Consider the following 21,728-nt stretch of genomic DNA (forward strand, 5'->3'; position numbering starts at 1 on the left):
CCGCGCTCCGAGCTGACCGAGCCTGCAACCGGTTCAAGGTAACCCCGAGATTAGAGCTTACTCCTCGGCTCTGTCTCTGTAGCCAGCTTCCCCGTTCTAATACATGTAAGCCATGCGACACTCAGACACCCCCGATCCTTCTGTGACCCTGCGGGACCTGAGGCCACGCTGACCCCGCGTGGGCTTCACCCCAGTTAAGCCTCTGGAGCGATGTCCCTCAGCGGAACAGACTTTTAAAAGTCCCGATTTTGTGCTCCGTTGCTCCGCCGCTTGCCGGGAGCCGGCCCCTCCCCCTGCGGTCTATCTTCCCGTCGCTTTGGATTCACTTCTCCGCCAGTCCTACCTTTCAGAAAGTGGTTGATTTTCTGTCTCTAGGGTTGCTGTTCTTCTTCTCTTCGATCTCCCATTGGATTTGTAGGTGTTTGCACTCTTAAGATAAGCTATCTAGCTGATCTCCCGCTACCTGAAGTAGTCTCAGCCTGCTACTTCTCCGCCATCTTCTCTCTCCTCCTGATTTGCTTTTTCTTGATGATTAGTGATGTTAAGCATCTTTTCATGTGTCTTTTGGCCATCTGTAGGTCTTCTTTGTGTGTTTGTTTTTTTTTTAATTTATTTGACAGAGAGAGATATCACAAGTAGGCAGAGAGGCAGGCAGAGAGAGAGAGGAGGAAGCAGGCTCCCTGCCGAGCAGAGAGCCCGATGTGGGGCTCAATCCCAGGACCCTGGGATCATGACCCGAGCCGAAGGCAGAGGCTTTAACCCACTGAGCCACCCAAGTGCCCCTTCTTTGTGTTTTTTTAAGTTTTTCTTTAAATTCCAACTAGTTAATGTAACAGTGTAGTATCAGTTTCAGGTACACAATATAGTGATCCAATACTTCCATACAACACTTGGTGCTCATCCAACCAGTGCGCTCCTTAATGAGGGGGCCAGAAATTAATTACTGATCTAGGAAAGACCCAAACAAAGAATGCTGCTACCAAGATGCCAGGCCAGTAAGTCATTTTCCATGGGACGGCTACTTCCACTTCAGCAACTCCCTCCCTTCAGAGAGGAAAAACGCAGTTAGATCTGGAGATGCACTAGTACATTTCGTTTCCAGGCTGGCTTTAATTTGGTCTATTACCAGTAAGTGAGTAACAGAGTATTTAAAAGGCCACTCTAAATCTAGGAAGGACATCGGATATTGATTAAATAACCAGCAGAAAGTAAGCACAAGTTGCCGTACTGTTACAAAGACAAAGTATACGGAGCTTAAAGGAGAGTTCTGACCTAATTTGGGGGCTCAGGACATGGTTCTTGAGGAACAGAACTGGAACGGATGCTTGGTGAATGAGGCATGAAGGTAGGGAAGCTTTCCCGGTGCAAGAGTCCTTGGGTCGGAAAAGGCCTTCTTTCACTCATTCAAATAATATTTAAGAGTTTATTATATCTTAGACACTGTGTTAAGTTCTGTGTTTATTCTCATGGAGTTTACAATCTGGTGGGAGGGAAAAAAAATCACAACTTTATAATCGCAGGCTTAAATACTACAAAGGAAAGAAAAACAGTGTCTTAAGAGAACTCAGAGAAACTTGGCAGGAACTGCAACATCTACTAGGAACCAAAAAGGACAGCATAATTTGAGAACACAGAGCAAGGAGGAGACAGATGCAAGATGAGGCCAGAGGAATAGGCAGGGGTCAAATAATCCAAAGACCTTAACGACCATAGTACGGATTTTGGTCTTACTTCTAAAGACAGTAAGAAGTCTATGAGTTTTAGGAAGAGACTGTGTTGGGGTGGGAAACTAATAAAACTTGGGTTTTGAAAAGAGTGAGAAAGAAGGGGTATATTATACTTAGGCAGCTACTACAGGAATCCAGAGAGACTATAATGTGTATGTATGTGTATATATGTTGGGGGAGGGGAGGAGAGCTAGAGGAAATGCTAGAGAGTACAGACGAAACAAGTGGAAAACTACAAAGTGCTCAGGAGTTAAAAACAACGAAATTTGCTAATCACTCATTCACCATACTGGGTAGATATTCAAACTGTGCACTGGATTTAGAATGGTCTATAATTTCTATTCTCTAATCCATCAGAATATAAAGATTGCATGCCTTACTTAATGCTATTATAATAAATTTTTCAAAAGTATCTCAGAGCCCATGGACTTCTCTGAAACCATAGCACATCTTGCTGGGCTGGGCAGGCCACCTCCGTCCAGTATCAAATAATAAATATATACATACATAAATACACAGATTAAATGTTCATACACGGATGCACACACAGAAAACCCTAATTCCTGCATGGCTCTTCTCTGATATTAAGATGGGGGCACTTAAAATGTTTTCTTAAAAGATAACAGCCTGGGGCGCCTGGGTGGCTCAGTGGGTTAAGCCTCTGCCTTCAGCCCAGGTCATGATCTCAGGGTCCTGGGATTGAGCCCCGCATCGGGCTCTCTGCTTGGCGGGGAGCCTGCTTCCCCCACTCTCTCTGCCTGCTGCTCTCTGCCTACTTGTGATCTCTCTCCCTCTGTCAAATAAATAAATAAAAATCTTAAAAAAAAAAAAACAGCTTAAGGGGCGCCTGGGTGGCTCAGTGGGTTAAGCCTCTGCCTTCGGCTCAGGTCATGATCTCAGAGTCCTGGGATCGAGCCCCGCATCGGGCTCTCTGCTCAGCGGGGAGCCTGCTTCCTCCTCTCTCTCTGCCTGCCTCTCTGCCTGCTTGTGATCTCTCTCTGTCAAATAAATAAATAAAAAATCTAAAAAAAAAAAAAAAAAAACAGCTTAACATAACGGCTAACTATGTGCTGGGCACTGTGCAGGGTGCACAACCACCCTGAGATGGGTACTGTCATCATTATCTGCATTTCATGGATGAGAAAACAGCTGTCAAGTGGTAGACTTGAGATTCAGATTCCAGAGCCTAAACTCATATATAAAGCAACTTAGAGTTATTCAAGGATAACCTTTCCAGTCCCTATTTTACTTGGACTCTCTCTACATAGGATCTGGCCACCTACCAGGTCTCTCTCTTGAAACTTTTTTTTTTTTTTTTTTGCTGGCCTTTCCCTGTGCCACGACCCTCAAACCACATTCAAATTAAGAACTGTTATTCATGAAAGGACCATTAAGAGAGAACCACCATTTTTGGAAAACAGATCTAAAATACATGTGATCAACTGACTTTTATTAAAAAATATAAAGCAAATCAATAAGAAAAAGTCCCACAGAAAAGTATACTTGAACAGACAGACTATAAACATGAAAAGTTGCTCAATGGCACCTAGTCAAAGAAATACAAATTAAAACTACAATGAGACTATATGTACTAAAGACCCACCAGAAGGGCTAAAATTAAAGTTTCTAATAACACCAAGTACTGGTGAAAACGCAAAGCAAAAGGAACCCTCATTCACTGACGATGAAGATTGTAAACTGGTACAACCTCTTTGGAAAACACATTATTCAATTACTATTTCAATTACTAAAATTGAAGATACACTAAATAATCCAGCAGCAATTCCAACCCTAAATACATATCTTAGAGAAATATGTGTGTGTTCACCAAGAGAAATGTAGAAGTGTTTATGGAAGCATTACTCTTAACAGCCCAAATTAGGAAATAACCCAAATGTCCATTAATAGCAGAAGGAATAAACTGGTATATTCATGCAATAGAACACTATACAGCAATGAGGATGAATAAATTCATACACAACAATATATGAATCTTAAAAACATAAAGTCAAAACAGTGATGTGGGGGTGTCTGGGTGGCTCAGTGTGTTAAAGCCTCTGCCTTCGGCTAGGGTCATGATCTCAGGGTCCTGGGATCGAGCCCCACATGGGGCTCTCTGCTCGACAGGGAAGCCTGCTTCCTCCTATCTCTCTCTGACTGCCTCTGCCTACTTGTGATCTCTTTCTGTAAAATAAATAAATAAAATCTTAAAAAAAAAAAAAAAAAAACCAGTGATGTGCCTTAGGCAGATCACAACATATGGATCTTATGGTCAAGACAATGGCTACCTTACTAGGGTAATATTATTAGGAACAGGCAAAGCGGGAAGCTTCTGAGAAGCTGGAAATGTTTTATTCCTTGACCTGTATGGTGTTTACACGGGTGTTCATGTTATAATAATTTATTAATGCACATGTGCTTTATAGACTTTCACATAGGTACTATATCTCACAGCAGAAAGGCATAAAAAATGACATCAGCTGACGATATTTAAGTCAAGATAATTTACACAAAAATCCAGATTTACAACCTGTTTTAAAAAACTGGAAGATCTGGGACGCCTGGGTGGCTCAGTTGGTTAAGCGGCTGCCTTCGGCTCAGGTCATGATCCCAGCGTCCTGGGATCGAGTCCCGCATCGGGCTCCTTGCTTGGCGGGGAGCCTGCTTCTCCCTCTGCCTCTGCCTGCCACTCTGTCTGCCTATGCTCGCTCTTGCTTCTCTCTCTATGACAAATAAATAAATAAAATCTTTAAAAAAAAAAAAAAAACTGGAAGATCTGGCCTGCCTTGCCTCCTTCTATGCCAACAACCAGCTGGAGCTGAGCAATAGCTACTTCCTTCAGATCAGCTTGCATTCTCTGACGGCCGCAGTGCCTTGTTGTCTCCCGGCTTTCATGATTCATGCTATCTACCTGGTCTAAGACCCACCTAACACCATTCCACACTCACCTCTGTGACACTCTCTTAGAACACACGAACTTATGTATAAGCATGTGCATGTATGAATTACAAAGCATATAAGCAAGATAAAGCATCAAGCAACCTCACATTTAAAATAGAAGTGACAGTAGTACCTAACAGGGTTGTTAAGATTAAATGAAATAATGCACACAAAAGACGTAACTGAGTACTTGTCACAGAATCAGTGCTCAATATTAGGGGGCTATTTATTATTGACACGCATTTCTCATATTGACAATACATGTAAATCTACTTGCACGGCCGCTGTCTTCTGGTTTTATAGACAACACAGCAGAAAAATAAGGGTTGGTATAAATTCGTTTGATCAGATACTTCAACACGTATCACTGTTAAAAACAACCAGTAAATAAATCTTCCAAAGTTCCTTTACATGACACCATGGAAAAGATTTCCTACAATTATACTTTGAAAAGCTGGCCTGTTTTACTTGTGTTGTCCAAAGCATACCTGATTGTGGCTTTTATTGGCCTGATCAGAGTTAGGTAAACGGGTACCTACTAAAATATACTTTAAGATGATGAATTTTAAGAGCTTTGTCATAAAATACCCTCAAAACTAAACTTTAGTTTTGACTTTTGACTTTTTGAGGTGAACATCATATGAATACCAAAAGCAGCTTTCTATATTTCACACAGTTGTTATACTCCAGTGACAGGATAATCTAGGCTGATCTAATTCTTGCCCAAAGACAGGGGAATACAGTATTTTTCCAAAAACAAAAACAAAAACAAGAACAACCAACCACAAAAATCTACTTCAAACTTTTTTTTTTCCCTCTGAAGCCAGTTTAGTAGTTAAGTCCTCATACAATGGATTACTATGAATTTGATCCACGAATACAATGAAAACTAATGAACTAGTTATCCACATCTCACAAAAGCAATGCTGAGCAAAAGAAGCCATACACAACAGAAGCCACACTGGAAGATTCTGTTTGTGTAAAGCTCACAGGCAAAACTACAGTGTTCAAGGAATGCATAATTAAGTGGTAAATTATAAAGAAAAGCTAGAAAATGAGTACCACAGAAGACAAGATAGTTATAATCTTTGGGAGAAAGAGGCTATGATCCAGAAATGGCACGTTAGGAATTCTAGAACTTATCATCATGTACAGTATTTTCTTTGTTGCTCTCTGCTCACACCATTAAAATGCTCTATAAATACAGAGATATGTTCAATGTTCTATCTCAAGCATCTTCAACAGGATTTGGCACATGCTAGCTTCCCAATAAATATCTGTTGAATGTGAAATAAAGTTTCAAAAACTCAAATTGTTCCATATTTCACAGCTTGTCAGACTCTAAATATAACAGTAACAGCTAGCATACCATGCATTTTCCATGTCAGCATTCTCAATGAGTTGTAAGTAAATTCTGACTATAATTCTTAACCTTTTCCTCCCTTTGATATACTTTTACCAAAGATGCATACAATACTTACATAGATGTATCCAGATTCGATTAAAACATTTTTTAAAAATTAACAAAGAAAAATACTGAAACTCATATGTTACAGCAAGCCCAGGCTCTAGACATGACTCTACCACCTTCCCCAACCAAAAAAGCACACGGGATGTTGTGTTATTATAAGATGACCATAAATGCGATCATATTTTTTATGGGTAAACGATGTAAAACTGTATTACAATTTCATAACTGATTATTACAGAATAAAGCAGTTGGAAACTATAAGCTTCTAGAAGACAGGGATCCAAAACAAAAGGTGTTCAATCAATGTTTCTTGGGTTAACAACAAAAAAATTAGCTATCACTGAAATCCTATAATTATGAACTGAAGTGAGAGGTAATTGAATTATGTTTAATTCAGTCATCAGAAATTGTACCAACCCCAAAGATTACTAGTGACAATTCCAAAAGAGTGAAAACTGCTAAGATAACCAAGAAAAAATGATGAACTTTCAATCCTGGGGAATGTATACTATTTAGAAAACTGAAAACCGTATTTCAGCAAATAAAAAAAATTTTTTTAATTAAAAGAAGCATAAGCTAACCTTATGTTCTTAATTAGTATCCATCTAAAATAGTATTAACTCCTGTGTTCATATCCCTTCTAGGCACAATAAACTAGAACGATTGAGGTCATTCATCAGTCAATTCAATTCTCAGCATTTCACTTGCACGAAAGAGTTACTAGGTTGTTCTGATACAAACCTACAACGCAAACTAAAAAAACTTATCTTTTGATCTATCCAAAGTTAAGGGCCATCTGAGACTCAGGATTTAAAACTACATATATAACAGTCAGGGCTTTGTTATTAAGTCTCAAATGGTATGTTTTATGGTATGAATTCTGGCAACACGGGTCTTTTGTTCTAAAGCAGTGTTTCTGTGATATAGTTTATCACACAAGAATCTATTATTTTCATTCATTTTTAAGCTATAAAATGAAATTCCCTACTCCTATACTCACTGCACTCTTCTTATTATTAAGAATTCATCTGTTTCAGAAGGAATGGAAATAAAGCACCTGGCTAACCCATAAAGGAGCAACCTGAAGCTACTCTTCTCTACAATAAATAAATAAAGAAGCGCTCTAGGTCAGAGATACCGAAAGGGCGATATTTATTGCTGCCTTATACTGGAAACACTGTTCTGAAACTTAGCAGTTTTAGATGAAATTTAAAACCAAGTACACTATAATAAATGAACAAACAAACCCTCAGTAAACTATTCTAATGTCTCCCTCTTCCTACCAGATTAAAAGCTGTTAAACTAGAGAGGTTTTTCAAGACTGCCTTTCAAAATTCAGAGATGCAAAGCAAGTTCCTGTCAAGTATTTCAGAAATATACCAGTCGTCAACAACTTTCTCGTAGTCTCATTTAACATTTAATCAGAAACTCTACTAATAAAAAAATAACTGCTCATTCCACTAGCCTGTCTTCAGCCACCATGCTCAGTCAGAACTGGATACCAAGTGCACGTGTGTGTCCATGAGCCTAGAAAGAGCAGTCAGGGATGGGTAGTCCATCCCATACACGAATTTACACGAATTTACAGCTAGACTAATGGTCTTTCAGTAGACTGAACTTTAACCAGTCAGGGTTATGTCAAGAAACGGGATCACATTTCCAAATTTTCACCAAAATAATTTTTTAAGACCTTTTCCTTAGCAGCATGGTAATCTGTCTTATTTATACTGTTTTATTCTTAGAACTGTACAGAGTTTACATTTGGTCTCTAAATAGAAAAAAAAGATTAAAGACCAAGTAAAAGTCAAAGCCAGTACATTGTTTCCAGGATTGAAAAAAGTGACTGAAACTACTGTAATCTTTTTCCTTCAAACCAAACAAGGAACAGTCCCAGCATTACACCCATCAATGCCACAGATTGGTCTCAAACTCATTATTTGGTGGTTGTGGATGGTTGACCTTCTCTATCACTTACTGACAGTAATCAATGGGCAGCATGAGTCTTTTTTTTTTTTTTAAGATTTTATTTATTTGTTTATTTGGGGAGGTAAAGAGAGAACCTCAAGCAGACACCCTGGTGAGCCGAAGCCTCAGGTAGGGCTCCATCTCATGACCCTGAGATGAGTCCTTCTTAAATATAAAATAAAGGTTTAAGATATTAACATGAAAACATTGGTATCTTAAAAAAAAAGGGGGGGGGGTCCCTATCCTAACAGTAGTGGAGTTTATGTCATTGCACAATCTGAGAGAAAAGGCACGTATGATTTGAAAAGTAGCTCTCTTACAGAGCGGTCCTAAAATAAACTTAAGAGTTGTAAATACAGTCAGGATTATCAACAAACAACATAAATTACAGTTTTAACCATAAATATCTAAAATGCTAACATAAAAAAATAAAAAAGTTATTAAAAAATGCTAACATAAAAGCCTCTTGCCTTAAATATTGTAAAAATATTCCTAGTGAAAAATAAGTAATGTATAAACTTATTAGCACATCCAGAAAAATATTACTACAGTGAAGCTCATTAAAAGTTGGCAGACACAATCAACTGAATTCTCATAAAGTCCAGTGAGTTTTTCCTTTACTTTTAAAGCAATATGTGGCAAATATGCACTGGTCAGTAAGTACCAAAACTAAAACTACACTGTACCAGCCATAAAGGACACAATTCCTACCTGTAAAGACTAATTTTCTACAGTTCTTAACTTTCAAATGTTCAGCTATTAAGAAAAGTCCAAGGGCGCCTGGGTGGCTTAGTCATTTCAGTGTTCAACCCTTGATTTCAGCTCAGGTTTCAATCTCGGGGTTGTGAGTTCAAGCCCTGAGTTCAAGTGTACACCCAGCTTTTTAAAATACATAAGCAAATAAAAATAAATTAAAAATAAAGAAAAGTACACTGTACCTCACTTGATATAATAAATCAATTCCTAAGAAGTGATGTAAATTATTTTTATACTTCATTATGCTATAATTTTAGAGATTACTATAAGAAAAAAAAAAATACTGCTCCTGAAACATAATGGAAACATTTAAGCAGCAAAATCTAGTAAGCATTTATGATAGTACAATCTTAAATTTTATTGCTTCCTCCAAAGTGAAACAGCTTGAAAATCCAGAAGACACTGCAACTTCCTTCAGCCACTTTCTGTGATTCAACCAATAGGAAATGTTCCTAATAATTATTCACACCATTTTCTTACATAATTAATTCCTTGGTGAGACAAAGAACTACCCTCAAATTCCTGTTTCCAACTCTAGAATTTTATTATCAGGCGCACTAGCAATTCTGTTTGCAATTCATGTATACTACACATACAAAAACCTTTTCCTTTAATTATTTCCTAAGTTAACATCACATACAAAGAGGCCCTTTCCAGCTCAGGTGTATTTTTTTAAAAAGTTTCCTACACTTTCTCCTAGTATTTTATGATCTAATTTATTTGCTCTTATTCAAACATTTGGATTTTTTTTTTTTTTTTTTTTTTTTTTTGCCTATGGTTTAAAGCAGGAAACTACCATTAAAAAAAGGATAACCAACAGTCCCAGCACTTGGTAAAAATAACCCATCCTTTCCCCAATTTTTATCATATATTCCTAATTTTTCTCTCTCGCTAAGTGAATTTAGGCAAATTATTTTATGTGTTTCAACTTCCTCATCCATAAAGTAGGGGTAATAGTAATGTTCACTTCATAGGGTTACTATAAGAATTAAATCAGTTAATTCATGTTAAGCACTTAGAACAATACCCAACACATTAAATGTTGATATGATAATCACCAAAAACTCAAATACAATACTGTTCCTGGATTCTGTAGTTCTTCTGTCTATTCCTGAGCTGACAGACTGCTTTAAATTACTCTGAATTTATAACACATTAGGTTCTCAAGGAGGGCCTACTTTATCCAAAATTTCATGGCTATCATTCATTTATTTTACCAGATAAACTTTCTCATTATATGCCAAGTTTTCTACAATACCACTGAAATTCTATTTGGAATTATATTACATATATATATGTGTGTATATCGACTTGGGGAAACTGGTATATTCTACAATACTGAATCTCCCCATCTCCCTCATCTAATTTACTCAAGTTTTATGTCCTTTAAAATAACATGTAATTTACCAACAAATGTTGTATTTATTCCTAGGCATGCTCTTTTTGGAGAAAAACTTAGTGGAATTTATTAGAATTTTAAATGCACATACCCTTGGACCCCAAAACTCCATTTTTAAGGACATAACACACTATACTGATGCACAGATAGAAATATAAAGCTACCTATTACAATAGCAAAATCCTGAAAGCAAGCTAAATGTCAATAAGGTAATGATGATCTGCAGCATATTCTTAGGATAACAGACTGCTCAACTACTACAAAGAATAGAGAACCACACATAATTGGCTTAGAGAGTTGATCTACAACTCCTCTGCTAAAACAAAAGAGCAAGCTGCAAAATTAATGTCTTCTTTTTGTTTTTTTTCTAAGCTGAGGGTTAGGGTAGGGGAACACAAGTATCACGTGTAAAGTATTAAGTACACAGTCGGGCTTGTAGTAAGCACTTCAGTCACCTCAAGATATTAAATGTGACTTAAAGAAAAGGCTGAATATTCTTTCACTTCACCTATTTTTTTATGGCCTGCCTGCCTTGTTCTACAGAAGACTTTGTGGTAAGCTCATAATACAGCATTTAAACAAAATAAGCTTTCAACTCATGTTTTACTCATGAATATTTATGAATACACGTCCCTACAATGTAATATTTAAATACTGATGCTTTTCAAAATGCCATTATCAATCCCATAATTCAGGAAGGAAAGTATTATTTCTTCTAAATCTTACTCTAACAATCCACTGAAAACTTAACCTCTCTCCATACTTCAAATAATCTTTTTAAGGGTATGTTGTCTTATTTTCCTCATGTGGAGTTATTTTAATTACAAAAATAATAAAATAGTAATACTAATAATAATTATAAAATGAAATGTGTTGTCTTGGATATCAAGTACCAGAGATCACACCTCAGGGACAAAGTGACACTATGTGTAATATAGAAACAAAGCCTTTCCTCCTCCAAGAGGAAACTCCCTTAAAGGTTAAGTAACACGAACTTACTCTAAAATCTAAGCAAAATTTTGCTTTTTATTCTAAGTCATTCCGCTCAAATTTTATCTCTAGATTGTTCTTCATCAACGTAAGGTCAAAAAGGTACAAATTAAAATTTTCTTAAAGAACGAATATTATACTCCTTAAAATATATATATATATATATTCAGTACTAAATGTAACTGCTAATTTCCGCCTCCCAGAAAACAAGGTCCTGAGTTCAGAAACTTCAGAACCATATTATACCCTGTTCCAGATGCTATGAATATACATTTCCAGCAAAAAATAAATACATAAAACCACTACCTTCTTATGTACTTCGATACTGTTTGAAGTAATGAACTAATTTTCCAAAAGGATTTTTACTCTTCACATTTCTGTATGCCTGTAATTGTTAAAAAGAGCAGGTACTACTGTATGATGAGAAAGACTAAATGTAGAAAAGGAAAGGGGGATTTTAACTGAGTTTACGAACCTCAGCTTTTTGAAGTAACATACAAGTTAGTTTCACAGCATTGAGAAAAATGTTCTAGGACTTCAGAGCACATGTAAAAACTGATAGGAAAAAAGTGTTACTTCTTGCTACACCCACAAGTCTTTCTTAATTTTATTTTTTAGACTTCATCTCATTGTCCATTTGTAGGAGTATTTTGTGTTACTTCTGAAAGTTTAATTCAAATTAAACTACTAAGAAGTGGTAAGGGGTTCACTTTTTCAATGCTACCTTAAGTAAATTACACAGTGTGGGAAAAAAAATTCCGACCTGCTACACACAAAACACTGAGTGTTCTGCTGCCTCAATGTCTTATCACTGGCGCGCGCATACCACGGAGAGTGACATCAGATCGAAACCACACGGTTTCGCCGGTGACCAACCACTCCTCCAAAGACGGCAGCTACCGGCTTGCTGGAGGTGGCACCCCAAACCCCGACCTCCCGCCCGCCGCAGTCTCGCCCTGAGTGTCGGCAGAACCCACTCCTGCCGCCGAGTTTGCCGGCGCCGGACCTGTTGCGCGTCGCCGCCCGCCGCGAGCCGGAGCCAGGCACCGACGCCGGCTGCGATGCACCTGCCCGGGACCGCTGCTCTGCGCGCCTGCCGCCCCCTCCTGGGTCCCCGCCCTCCGCCCGCCCGCCCGCGGGGCTCCAAGCAGCCCACGGCCACAGCCAGCCCGGCCCACCCGCTGCCGCCCCCGGTGCCTGGGCAGTAGCACGCGGGGAGGAGCGCGGAGCGCGGGCCCGACGAGGTCGGGCGGCCGCGTTCGCTCGGGATCGGCACTGACGGCCTCGGAGACGCTCACCTTGGCGGCCGCGGCCCTGGCGGACATCTTGTCTCTCTCCAGCGCCGCGCGAGGTTCCTCGGACCCAAAACTCCAAGCCACCAACCCGCCGGCTCCTCACGCCACAGACCAGATAAACATCTCCCCGGAGCAAGCGGTGTTGGGGGCGGGGGCGGCCGCAGAGGCCCGGCCCACGGGGAGGGGACTCAACTCGGACAAAAGTCCGGGAAGCGCCCCCCCCCGCCCGCCCCGCCCGGGTCTTCTCCGCGGGGCGCGCCCGGTCGGCGCCTCCCTCCAAGTGCGGCCACTCGCTCGGCCTCCCAAAGCTCTCGCAGCCCGAACACGGCGGCCCCGCCCGCTCGCCACTGGCTAGCTCTGGGGGCGTCCGGCCGTCCCCGCAGTCCGCCCGGTGGCTCCTCAGAAGCCGGCTTCCGCACGTAACTTCCCTGGAGCAGCCGCGGGGAAAGGACCCAGCCGCGGGGAAAGGACCCAGCGCCCACAGGATGAGCCGGCGCCGGCAACTGCGGGAGGCCACGCAAACCTGCCGGCCCGGCCCGGCCCACTGAGCATGCCCGGCTGTGCGGGGGGCGGGGCCACGATGGGGGTGGGGCCACGATGGGGGTGGGGCCACGACGGGGGCGGAGCCGCTTCCTCCCGAGGTCCGACCCCAGTCGCGGAAGGAAAAGCCCAGTTTCCGAAGTACTTGGTGGACAGTTTCCGCTGGCAGGCGAGTCTTCCTGTTTGTTTTTAATCAAAGGTCCAGCAGAAATCGTCCCCGAGAAGCAAGCCCCTGTGTACCAAAGCTTTTTCGATTTCTAGCAGAGACTTGTCCACTTGGCTCCTCAAACCATGACTGATCAGCCCCCGCGCAGAAGGGCTGCTGTAAAGGCTGGCACCTTTCCTGACAATAGTTTCCTTAACGTCGTGAATATCGATGGTCACAGCTGTCACCACATGCCTGGGCCTTGCTTTCCCACTGAAAGCAGAATGCGTTTTTATGTAAAGCAAGTCCTGGCTTTCATCTCTAAAGCACTCCTAACAGGATCGAAATGATTGCTCTCATTCTCGACAAACCGATGGAGCTAAAACTAAAATTGGTAAGGTCGTGGGCACTCCTGGGCAAGAAGACTGGGAAAGACCCAAGAGAACTGTGATATCTTGGCCCACCCACATTAGGCCTCAAGATACTTCCAAAGTATCTCCCACCTCTGTAGCAGGGATTTCCAAAGTATATCTTTGGCAACCAAAATGCTGCAGTTCCTGGTGGTGAGTGAAGGGCTGAGGGGGCCTTCCATTTCTGAAGCCAGTCTCCAGTTCACATCCGGGCAGAAAAGGAGGTTAAAGACTTGCAGCCCATGGTCCAAGTTTAATCAGTTTCTGCAAACACTTCCCACAATGCTGACTGCCTTGCTAAACGCCAAATACCTAAGAAACCATTTCCAGCCTCATTATTACTCACTTTGTAAAATGTAAAGCTCTCCACAAATGTCAGAAATTCTTCGTAACAATAAATAACATTTTTAAATTAGTACCTAACCTAGTGCCACAAAAGGTACACAAGAAAGGGGGAAAAGGCATAAACACCAGATTTCAAACAATGATTTTCTGTTTGGAACTCAACTGTATGGAAAGATCAAACTTCTCTTAGCCAAGAAATACCTGTATATCATACATAAATATATATTAAGATCCCAAAGTAACCTTTTCATATCTTTTGCAACTGAAGCTATCTGACCTAGAAAAAAGCATTCCGCAAATCAAACCCTTATTCTTTCCTCTCCCCCACTCCATAGAAATGGTTGAAGTCACTTTTGTTTTAAACTTATGGTGTAATTTTTTTGTTTGGGGGCAAAGTATTATTTATTCTTTTAAGAATTATAATTAAGGGGTGCCTGGGTGGCTCAGTTGTTAAGCGTCTGCCTTCAGCTCAGGTCATGATCCTAGGGTCCTGGGATCAAGGCCCATATCAGGCTCCCTGCTCAAGGAGCCTGCTTCTCCCTCTCCCACAGCCCCTGCTTGTATTTCCTCTCTCTCGCTGTCTCTCTCCTTGTCAAATAAATAAATAAAATCTTAAAAAAAAAAAAAAAAAAGAAGAATTGCAATTAAAATCTCCTTAGGAACAAGCACTGTTCTTTTTTTGTTTTTTTTTAAAGATTTTATTTATTTATTTGACAGAGATCACAAGTAGGTAGAGAGGCAGGCAGAGAGAGAGAGAGAGAGAAGGAAGCAGGCTTCCTGCTGAGCAGCAAGCCCATTGTGGGGCTCTATCTCAGGACCCTGAGATCATGACCTGAGCAGAAGGCAGAGGCCTTAACCCACTGAGCCACCCAGGTGCCCCAGAAACAGCACTATTTTTAAAAAATGTGGAGAGTTTTCATGTCTTTATTACTGGAAACCTTTCATGTGTTTATTACTTTTATCATATATTAAGGCATGTAATCAGCATAACCTGCCTAGAACTAGGCATCCTGTTTTTAATAGCACCTAAACCTAGAGACATATCTAAAAATGCACCGAAACTTCTCTTTTGTTCTCATTTGTCACTTTTCATCAAGTCTTCTGTATATCATTTAAATGCCTGATTACAACAATTTGCCAAAGATCTAGTATATCTGATTACAATTTTAGTTTATTTTATTTTTGCCATGGTTTAAGACATACTGAAATCAAGCAAAAAAATTTTTACCTTGAGAATACCTTGCTTTAAAAGTTATATTTGTAAAAATATCTCAGTGAATAATAGTACCCTCTAAAATTTTTTCAGTGGTATTTGTAATATCTGAAGTAAACTGTATAACATGTTTTATGTGTTTCCTTTTCTCTAGAGTAGCAAGAGAAAGTTTTTGTCACTTGTAAAAATGAAAGTAAAACACTACTGTCAAGTCTTAAAAACACATCTTCATCCCCTTATTTTTGTGGAAATGCTCTGTTAAGTAGTGGAAAGCATAGAGCATAATCTCAGGTAGTTGCCCCTTTAACAATGGAGAGTTTATCCACTGAACAACAAAAGTTATACCACAACTTTAATGTTCAGGTGTGAATGTGGTTATAGCTCCTCTAGACTCATCCATGGGAAGAAATACAAGCAAGTTTGAGATTCTCATTTAGAGTAACAATCAAGTTTAACCAAGAACCTCTTTCGATTGCACAGATTATGTTTTTTCTGATCATCTAATGCAAACTGAACAGGAAACTAAAAAACCACAACACTCAGAAAGAGAACTTCCTGTGGGATTTTTGGTGTCTGCGGCTCAGAATGAAGAAAAAAAAAAAAAAAAAGAACTGCACAAAACCGCTGTAAATCTTAGCTAGAACCATTTACTACAACAGCCTTGACCAAAGGAACAACTATATTCATGCCTGCATTTTACTTTGTATATTTTGTTTCCATTACCAAAAAAAAAAAAAAAAAAGAAAAATTATCCTTAGGCCTATTTATTTTTGGTATGAGATGTGAGTTTACATATGAAATGCAAAGGGAAAGTATTCGGGCACTGACATATGAGAACACAAGACAACCTTGATAATGCCATAGAAGAGGATATACTAAATACTACAAACAGAATTGTAGCAAAGCACTGTAACCGCTACCACCACCACAACAAAAGTAATTCTAGGGGTGCCTGGGTGGCTCAGTCGTTAGGGATCTGCCTTCCGCTCAGGTCATGATCCCAGCATCCTGGGATAGAACCCCACAGCGAGCTCTCTGCTCTGAGGGAAGCCTGCTTCTCCCTCTCCCGCTTCCCCTGCTTGTATTCCCTCTCTCACTGTCTCTCTCTCTGTGTCAAATAAATAGATAAGATTTTTTTAAAAGAAGAAATTCTAGCCGTACTTCTATGCCATGTCTTTGAAAATTCTATACACTGGGGGCACCTGGGTGGCTCAGGAAGTTAAGCATCTGCCTTCAGCTCAGATCATGATCCCAGGGTCCTGGGCTCGAGCCCTGACTTGGGCTCCCTGATTGGGGTTCCCATCTGCTTCTCCCTCTCCCTCTGCCTGCTACACTTCCTGCTTGTGCGCTCTCTCTCTCTCTCTCTCTCTCTGTGCCAAATAAATAAATAAAATCTTTTAAAAAAAATTCTATACATTGCTTCAGAGTTTTCCTCTGCCAATAAAGTCACAGAACAAGATCACACAAAGAACAGCTTTCTAAGGGTCATAAAATTTCCAGACTTCACAGACCAGTAAAATTTCAAACAAAACAAAACACTTCAGGGATGCATTATAGGATTACCAACTTTTTCACTTATTTTGCAAAGCAATGACATTTAAAAACAAACACTCATACACTTAGAGATGATTAAAATGGTAGACTTTATATTATGTACATTTTGCCACAATAAAAAAATATCAGAAGAATGTTACTATCACCAACATCATTTCATTTTCAAAAGGACATATAAACACTAAAAAGTCATTTTTCATTCAGTTCAAAATAAAGAACAGTCCTCCCTAAAACAAGAGTGAGGCCATCCTTCCCTTGACTGGGGCAGGGCAGAGCTCTCTCTTTGTCGGGTCCTGAATTTCACACAACCAGGCCGATTGTTAGCTCCATAATTCAATGGAATCCATGACTCCAGCCAGACTGGCAAGGCAAGCCTCTAACTCCTCTCTGAGCAGTTTGCCTCCCCTTCTCTCCAGCTTCTGTTTCCCAACTTCTACACTCTCCTAAGGATTCCTCAAAGACCTCCCCCCAAGGCCAAGCAGTGATTCCTAGAGGAAAAAAGAAATTAAGGAATGGAAACTCCCTTCCCTTCCTGACAAACTATGATATACCTACCCTGTGCACCTGCTTTTCTTCTGTCTTCTGCCCTCCCTGGGCTCTGAACCCCATATCCGGAGCTGGCTGGCTCTATCAGCTTTGTTTTAACTCGCCACCATTTTCATGCTTTCTCAGCCAAAGGATTCTACATCTCAGAATTCAAGCTTCCTCTGATGTCTTCCACGTAAAAAACAGCAGGTGAGGCTGAGGGTCAAGGTGGTAACCCTGACCCTACCCAGGCTACCTTTGATGGTATGCAATTGGCGCAGCTGCTGAGAAGGCCCCCTACACGGGATTTAGTGCTCTGCAGCACTGTCTGGAATCTTAACGGTTTTTGCTTTGGATTTGTGTTTTGTAAGTGAAGGTGATGGGACACAGGGGCATGCGCTGGGGACCTTAGCTCACAAGCGATCCTGTTTGTTTTAGCCTCCCTGAAGGGCTTCTCAGCTACTCACTCCCAGGGTTTCTGAAGTCCCTGCCAGTGCTCTCTCCCACTCCCTGCCCTCACAAAGATCTGGGAGAGGGTTGGGGTCAGGCTTGTGTACCCTTAGCACCTTGGTCTGGGCAAGAGCCCCAGGCTGACAGGAGGCCATATATATCTTGGTGGGAGTGAGTCTCCTGCCTAGCCTCCATTGGAGTACCAAGCTACTGGGGGTAGAGGCTTAAGGATCCTTGGTAGTTGCTGTCTGCTATGGGCTGGAGCGGCAGTCTTGTAGCCTGACTCCCCCAGACCCTGTCCTCACCTTGGGCATTTAGGTAAGGTGGCTTGTGAGAAGAGGGTCCCAGTAGGCTCAGAAGGCAAGTGGGCCCCCCAGGGACCTGTGAGGGTCTATACTGGCTACGATTATACCAGACCCAGGGGTGTTCGCCCCAGGAATGGGGTCTTCTCTCCTCCCTACCTTTCTGAGTCCAGCTGGGTTTGTCTCTTCTGGGCAGCTTAAGGGACAAACTCCAGGGACAGGCCATAAAATACAGACAGTGTAATTTAAGTGATTGCTCATACAAGTTAAATATTCTGATCTTTGCTTTTAAAACTGGCACTGCTTAATATAAAGATAAATGGTAAAATTATAAATAACTTTAATGGCAGGTTTTTTTTTGCTTTTTGAACAAAGGGTCCCCTATTTTCATTTTCTACCGGACCCCACACATTAGAGACCACCTCTCCCTTTAGATCTCATTCTATGAGTTCATGACAAGCTTTTCAGAAGTTCCCTATCACCTCTAGGTCTCTCTGTTGACAAGACATGCCCAAGTCCTTTGGGATTCTTTCTTTCTCACCTTAATTTCACAACTACTGCAGGCATATGTTCCTTCTATGAAAGAAGCAATAGACATTTTTTTAAGAGTCCAACTGGACCCCATGCTCATTCCCACTCCTATTACCCAGAATATTAGTATTTAAACTGAACCAGAGTATGTCTTTCGAGATCACTTTCTGTGTTATTAATTTACACATACATATGAAAACAAAGAGAAACAGGGAAGGGCTGTGTATATATACAGGGATATACAGGTTTTTTAGAAAACAAATGATAGACAATATTTACTTTTGCAATTTTTTTCCTCTTAATATTTTTGTCTTGGAGATTATGTCAAACAATGAAAATCTATGTTATCATTTAAAAATGGCTGCCTAGTATTCCATAACATAGATATACTGTAATTTGTCTAATTAAGATGGTTTTGATATTATGCTGCTGCAGTGAAAATCCTTATTTACGCTTTCTTGTGCACATGTGAAGTTTCCCTCTAAGAGAGACATCCTAAAGGGAATTTTCTGGGTTGAGGTATATGTTTATTTGAAATAAATTTTTTAAACTGTTACTGTCTACCATCCCTCCAAAAATACTGGATCAACTTATCCTGTTTCCCCCACCCATATGAACACTTGATAATAGTAATCTTTTAAATTTTCACCCATCTGGTAGACAAAAATGGTGTATTACTTCCTGTTTATGTCATTTACTCCCCCCCTTTTTTGTTAGGTTATTTCTGTTATTGATTTGTTGAAGCTCTTTAAGTATACTTTTTTATTGAATGCAGCTGTTTGTGTCTCTGTGTGTGTGTGTGTGTGTGTGTGTGTGTGTGTGTATGTTTTAAATAAAATTTATTTTGGAATAATTTTAGCTATAAAGAAAAGTTGCAAAGATGATACAGAGTTTATCCGCCTTCCCCTAATGTTAACATCTTATATAACTATGCTAGATTTGTTAAAAGTTAAAAAATTATCATTGTTATATTATTAACTAAACTGCACCAAATTCTGCTAATTTTAACTCTTTTATCTCTCTGATATTCTTCCACTTCCACTGATTACTCCTCCTTCCCAAATCTTATGGAAATTATTTTAAACATGTTCATTTTGAGCCTCCAGACTTTTCTTAAGTTCAGGTTTGTGAATATGACTATGAATGAGGCAGAATGTAAACCAAAAAGCCATAGTGGACAACACGGAGGGTACACCTGGAGTTTCACAGTTCTTATTCATTCAGGAACATTTTTTTTTCTCAGACTGGTGTTTGTAAAAGAATTGCTATGGGATATTTTTTCAGCCTCAAACAGTAAATGGAGATCAGAAGAAATCTCCCAACTCCACTTTAGTTTGAAGTCTGACTTCTCTAGATGGCAGGGAATACCAAAGTCAGCAGATTTTAAAAAAAGAGATTCCTTAAAAGAATCTGAATGACCATGTCCCCCAAAGTATGTCTGGATTCTCTTTACAATGTGGTGTGATAAACCTTTATAATAAGACTCTTTAAAACAAATAAATAAACAGAAGATATAGAAAAATGACTGAAGCCCCATTTAAAAAGAGGTAAACATATTTTTATATTTAAAATATCCTTTAGGAGCGCCTGGGAGGTTCAGTTGGTTAAGCATCCAACTCTTGATTTCAGCTCAGGTCATGATCTCAGGGTTGTGAGATCAAGCCCCAGGTCTGGCTCTGTGCTAGGTATGGAAACTGCTGGGGATTCTCTCTCTCTTCCCCTCTGACTCGGCCCCTACCCCACCTCCAACCCATGCCCACGAGGGTGTGCTCTCTCTCTAAAAAAAAATAAATAAAATAAAATAATTTTTAAAAGGGACTAAAATAGGGGTGCCTGGGTGGCTCAGTGGGTTAAAGCCTCTGCCTTCAGCTCGGGTCATGATTCCAGGGTCCTAGGATCGAGCCCCTCATCGGGCTCTCTGCTCAGCGGGGAGACTGCTTCCTCCTCTCTCTCTGCCTGTCTCTCTGCCTACTTGTGATCTCTGTCTGTCAAGTAAATAAATAAAAAATCTTTAAAAAGAAAAAATATTTTTAAAAAAGGGACTAAAATAGATGCATATACTTGCAAAAGAAACACTAGAAGGAAGACTAAGAATAAAAATAGTTACCTTTGGAGGAAGGAGAGGACATCAATATTTTTTCTACATACACTCTATAATATAGTTTCAACTTTGAAAACATAAAAATATTTTACATATTTTAAAAAGTAAATGAAATCAAGAAGAAAAAATATCCGTGAAAACTGAAAATGAACTGAAGAAAACATACATTAAGTTGGTGACCTAACCACAGAGAAAAGAATTATTTCCAATGTCTCTAACACAAAATACTTTGATTGTAGATTCTTTGTATAACACTCTAAGGAAAGCAGCACTGCAAAGAAATCTTAAATTTCATTCAGTAGTCTGTTAGTAAAAATACCAACATTATTAATTTGAAACTGTTAATTTTTGTATGTGTACATTAACTAATATAAAATTGCTATATATTCATTAGTTCATTAACCTATATATAACGTTTAGCTGTTATTTATGTGTCTTAACAAATATATTAGTATATTTAATATATTAGCATTATTAGCATATAATATCAGCATTATGTATTTGATAGTTTCAAAGTGATAATGCTAATAATATGTTAGTATCTGCCAATAATGATAACATTATAGTGTATGGTTTTATACTGGTTATATTATTAGTTAATATATCAATATATAATAGGGTATATTAACATTCTTTTTTTTTTTAAAGATTTTATTTATTTATTTGACAGAGAGAGATCACAAGTAGGCAGAGAGGCAGACAGAGAAAGAGGAGGAAGCAGGCTCCCTGCTGAGCAGAGAGCCCAATGCGGGGCTCGATCCCAAGACCCTGGGATCATGACCTGAGCCGAAGGCAGAGGCTTTAACCCACTGAGCCACCAAGACGCCCCGGGTATATTAACATTCTTATGAACCAAGATTTTCTACTAAAGAGAAAAAAGTATAAAAATCATAAAAATTAAATAAAAATTTTGTAATTTTAATTTAAATTTTTAAAAAATCAGTATAACTTAATTTTTAAGGTATCTCTAAAAAATACATATGTGTATGTGTATTATAGAGATTTCCTAGCTCTTGCCAATAAAAAATACTAGAAAGGATGAAAATCCAATATCAACGAGCACTTCTAG

The 21,728-nt window shown here is 39.7% G+C and overlaps 1 protein-coding gene across 6 annotated transcripts in view; it reads right to left on the bottom strand.

Moving 5' to 3' along the window:
- The window catches only part of LOC111152592 (tight junction protein 1), a 250,919-nt gene that overhangs the window by 100,101 nt on the left and 129,090 nt on the right, over positions 1-21,728 (bottom strand). For 4 of the 6 annotated variants that reach the window (XM_022511100.1, XM_022511103.1, XM_022511102.1 and 1 more), the window contains exon 1: positions 12,547-12,581. The exons of the other annotated variants lie outside the window; for them this stretch is intronic. In XM_022511100.1, the coding sequence (XP_022366808.1) occupies positions 12,547-12,573 (27 nt within the window). In that variant the 5' untranslated portion in view covers positions 12,574-12,581. Of the gene's footprint in view, positions 1-12,546; positions 12,582-21,728 lie in introns of those variants that run through there. 6 annotated transcript variants of the gene reach the window in all.

Source organism: Enhydra lutris, unplaced genomic scaffold (genome assembly GCF_002288905.1).
Source record: "Enhydra lutris kenyoni isolate GAN:26980312 unplaced genomic scaffold, ASM228890v2 scaffoldscaffold29, whole genome shotgun sequence".
Taxonomy (NCBI): Eukaryota; Metazoa; Chordata; class Mammalia; order Carnivora; family Mustelidae; genus Enhydra; species Enhydra lutris.